Raw genomic sequence first — 5000 nt, 5'->3', positions numbered from 1 at the left:
TTATAACTGGATTCATACCAAAATAGGAAAAAAACACGAACTGGAAAACAGTAATAGAATTCTATATAAACGAAAGACGAGAAAAAATGTGAGATTAACAAATGAATAATTGTTAGTGCTGTGTTAACTGCTACTCTACTATCCGCAGATCATATATAATTAGAAATTTTACACAATGCATTACACTTTTTTTTTTTTTACTTCGACTCCTCATTAGGAAAATAGAATATGATTAAACAACATAAATCTTCCTTATCTACAATATTTTCTACTATTTTTTAAATTAGCTGCAACAAATATAATCATAAAACTGTCACACTATATATATATACACATATCTATGTATAAATATGTGCGTATAATATATATATATATATATATATATATATATATATATATATATATGTATATATGTGCGTATAATATATATATATATATATATATATATATATATATATATATATAATATGTCTTTGTTCTTTTTACAGTCTGTCAAAAAATGAATGTTTATCGTTGATCACAATGTAAAATTAATACACACCCCCACAAGCATGCACGCTCTATATATACGAGTGTATATACATATATACAAAAACACATATATGTGTGTGTGTCTCCTTGCATATGTCTTCTGGGTGTGTGTCAGTGCATTAAACTGTGTAATCATTTATATACATAGGAAAATTACTAGGGGACCATAGGGAAGTCATATACGTATACACTCATGAAGGACTGCTGTGGTAATTGAGAATCACCAGAATGGAATATGTAATATATTTCTTACGAAATTCGAGACACTCATGATAGGATGTATGGTCATAATAGCAACTGTTTTCTCATGCTAACGTCAGTAAGTCACTAAGTCAACAGCAGAACTTGGAGAATAACAGGAAAGGAAAACATTTGTGACTGTAGTGCAGCCATCACCTCTCGTTTGGTTGAACCGTGGATTGCTCCTTGCCTAGCTCCTAACATTCCACCAAACTCTAAACGGGTATCATTGTCGGCTGGGATCGCGATTAAAGGACTTGTGGCGAGAAACTTGACCCTTTGAAGCTGGCTGAAAAACCCTGTCATTGGTGTGACACTACAAGGTGCTAACATTTTAGTTCTCAGCAAGTCTCTTTGGGGATGAGGTTGTGTACTCAGGAAAGTCGACTAACTAACAGGTACATAGAGATTAGTTACTATAAAACGAGTCTAAACCTATTCACCCTGGACTCTCGGTAGGTGGGACTCTCGGTAGGTGAGACTCTTGGTAGATGAGACTTGCAGGACAAAAACCTAATGCACCTCAAGGAATTAAAGAGGAGGAATGAATACAAACGAGACAAGATGTGAAAGGTGAAGCACCCCAAATGGAAAAAAAAAACAGATATGCCAACATTCAAGATAAAACGGATAAATTTAGAGAGAAAGTGTAAGAATTCTGCTTTCTTTATCATTTGGAGAGAAAGTTTAAAGAACAGAATTTGACAAGGCTCAAGGATCCTTTTTCATACGATATCATCTCAAGAGCAAAGTTGCTACACGCAGAAATTCGTTTCGGCATAAAGGGATCAACACAATATGCCTGACGGGTAAAGAAGAAATAGAGAGGGTAAACTCATCTTCATAAGCAGGAACAGAAGAGTAATAATGTAGGGCCAAAGAGCTCATGTTAAAGAGAGTGAGTGAAGTCGGAGGTTCCAAAAAGGAATGTGAAACGAAATTCCTTAGATACACTCCTGCAAAGAAGGGAAATAAAGGAGCCCAAGTATAATAAATAGACATAATCATCAACAGAGAATACCAATATTAGATTCAGGAATACTATTAACAACAGCTAATGTACGCAGCTAATAACCCTGAATCACTGGAAATGATTGATTTGGATTTTGAAACTGACTGACGAAAATCTCGGGAAAAATTTTGGAAGAACGACGATGAAATCAGGGATAGCACAAAGAGGCCACGTAAATTCTACCGATTACATCGTCATACTTTGAGAAGTCTTCCAGTCAGTCGTAGACTCTGTCATAACTGTTGAGGTTGTTGATTCAGTCATCACTGAAGAAGTCGTCGATTCGGTCGTACTTGATGAAGTTATCACCCCAGTCACACTCGGAGTTGTCGTTGACTTGGGCACACTTGAGGAAATCGTAGACTCGGTCACATTTATAGATGTTCTCGTTTCAGTCATACTTGAAGAAGTTGGAAATTCGGTCACACCTGTAGAAGTTACTGATTCAGTTTCACTTGGGGAAGTTGTCGATTCGATTGCATTAGATGAAGTCGTCGATTCAGTCATACTTGAGGAAGTTGATGACTGTGTTATACTTGAAGATGTCGACTCAGTCACACTTGGGGAAGTTGTTGTCACACTAGTACTTGGAGAAGTCGTCGATTCCGTTATACTTGATGAAGTCGTCGATTCAGTCATAGTTGAGGAAGTTGTTGATATTGCCATACTTGAACTAGAAGTCGACTTAGTCACAATTGGGGAAGTTGTTGATGCAATTACAATTGATGAAGTTGATGACTTAGTCACACTTGGAGAAGTTGTAGGTTCGGTCACAACTGAAGTTGTTGTCAAATAAGTCGTATTTGGAGAAGTCGTCGATTCAGTCATAATTGAGGAAGTTGTTGATATTGCCATACTTGAACTAGAAGTCGACTTAGTCACAATTGGGGAAGTTGTTGATTCAATTACAATTGATGAAGTTGATGACTTAGTCACACTTGGAGAAGTTGTAGGTTCGGTCACAACGGAAGTTGTTGTCAAATAAGTCGTATTTGGAGAAGTCGTTGAGTCAGTCATAAGTGAAGTAGTTGCTAATTCTGTTGTTGACTTAGTAACACTTGAAGAAGCCGTCAAACTAGTCAAACTTGTAGTGGCTATCGACCCAGTTATTGTAGAAGAACTCAAAGTAGAACCTATTGTTGACTCAGTCTTACTTGAAGAAGTTGTTGAATCTGTCACAAGTGGAGAAGTTGTCGACTGTGTCACACTTGAAGAAGTCACATCAGTCACAATAGGGGAAGTTGTTGATACACTCATACTTGAAGACGATGTTGAATACGTCATACTTGGAGAAGTCGTTGACTCTGTCATAACTGAAGTAGTTGTCGACTGTGTCATACTTGAAGAAGATGTCGACTCAGTCACACTTGGAGTCGTCGTCGATTCTGTCACACTTGATGCAGTTGTCGACGGTGTCTCACTTGAGGATGAAGAGGATTCGTGTGTACTTGATGGTGGTGTAGTTGTAGTTTCAGTCAAAACAGTCGTACTTGTTGTTGTGGGCTCTGGCGTAGTTGTAGTCACAACAGTCGTACTTGTTGTGGGCTCTGGAGTTGTCGTTGGCACAGGTGGTAAATCGATCTCCAAAATGCTGTTGCCCTTGGCCTTGCTTTCATCGGTAGCCTATAAAAAAGGCCAATAAACTAATGTAATGAAATGAATTTCTTTCAATTATCGGAAATTAGGACGTAGAGTAAAGAACTTCTTTTGCAAACACAACTAATAAATCAGTAAAAAAAAATTAAGTGGAAAATGACAAAAAAAAGAGAAAAGAAACAACTAAGTTAGGCTATTGAACGGACTTCAATGTTAAAATAAACAACTTGAGATTAATGTTTACACAAATAAGAAATACAGTATTATTTTTACATCCATATACAATTACATACAATAGAGATGGCACTAGAGAAAAGGGCGACTTTCACCTTTAGGATAATCCTTTCAGTTGATCATTGCTGAGAATGAACCTCTCAAACATAATACTTTTAAATCATCAGCCTCTATCTTATACCAACAGAGAAGGTTCAACAGTTGCATAAGAAAACACACCATAAATACTGCAGGTCTCATAACTTCTACGCAATCTTGGTCTTCCTGGCTTTCGATGACTTTCCATTCAAATGCCTCCTTCTGCTCCATCCAGACAACTCTAGTTATCTTTCTGCTCTTCCTCCTAACCCTTCTGAGTAATATACCCAGTTTAGTTAAGCTATCATTCATAAGCTTCTCTAGGAAAAAAAAAAAAAAAAAAAACACACACACACAATTTCAGCCCTACTTTACAAAACTAGGCAAGGAATTTATTCATCTCTATAAAATATATTCCTCTCTTTTTCACATTCGTAAATTACAATTCGCTTCCTTAATGGGGAGTTGGCTCGACAATTTCTTCATACATTACAAGTTCTGCTTCCATAGTCACTTCTTTTTTCTTTCAAATCTATTGCTTAGACTCAGTTGCCATTTTCGCATCAACGACAATGCATTTATTTACTAACTTCATCTTCCATCTTATGGAGAGGAAATTATTTTTCTCATGTAGTGCCTGGGAACCCTCCATTTGTTTAGACATGTCTGGAACTCCTTAGGCAGCCAATCATTTACACAATGAATAAAATATGTGTATCTAATAATCACATCTGTTGCTGGAGCTTCCCACATTTCAACGATTTAATTGCCCTTCTCACAACATCAACAGTCACTTCAACATCATTCTTAATTTACACTGCATGTTAGATATTTATATATGTGTCTCTTCTGTCATTCATATTTAAAAGTTCCTCAAAATACGCTCGCAACAGATAAAGGTCTGCATTATCTTCAGGCAGTTTTTTTTTTTTTTTTTTTTTTTTTTTTTGCGGGGCCCGGCGATTATCCCTGGATAATTTTTCTATAATTTGCTCCATATTTCCCTCATTTCTTTCTTTTCCTCGTTACTAAATTTCCGAATACTGAATTCCGCATTGCATCTAATTTCGTCTTCACTATTTATTCACTAATTTGTGTTTTGCCACCTCGATAAAATTAAGTCTTAGTTTTTCCATTAGTAAGATGATTTTATTATTCAAACAATTCATAACTTCATTTACTCTTCAATACAGGCCGCTGCCTTAGTGGCGGTGCTTTCAATTTTCTTCCAATTTGATATCGTCAAGTACTGTCTATTCCACATTCATTTACTCCTTACATAATACTGCATTTTTACTTCATGATTAAT

At 36.2% G+C, this 5000-nt stretch overlaps 1 protein-coding gene across 1 annotated transcript in view; it reads right to left on the bottom strand.

The window, feature by feature from the left end:
• The window catches only part of LOC135206317 (cadherin-87A-like), a 41999-nt gene that overhangs the window by 24024 nt on the left and 12975 nt on the right, over window positions 1-5000 (bottom strand). Inside the window, exon 9 of the mRNA XM_064237739.1 lies at window positions 3070-3406. Coding sequence (XP_064093809.1) covers window positions 3070-3406 — 337 coding nt within the window. The remainder of the gene's footprint in view (window positions 1-3069; window positions 3407-5000) is intronic.

Source organism: Macrobrachium nipponense, chromosome 29 (genome assembly GCF_015104395.2).
Source record: "Macrobrachium nipponense isolate FS-2020 chromosome 29, ASM1510439v2, whole genome shotgun sequence".
Taxonomy (NCBI): domain Eukaryota; kingdom Metazoa; phylum Arthropoda; class Malacostraca; order Decapoda; family Palaemonidae; genus Macrobrachium; species Macrobrachium nipponense.
The sequence above is the reverse complement of the archived record's forward strand: the minus strand, read 5'-3'. Positions and strand labels throughout refer to the sequence as shown.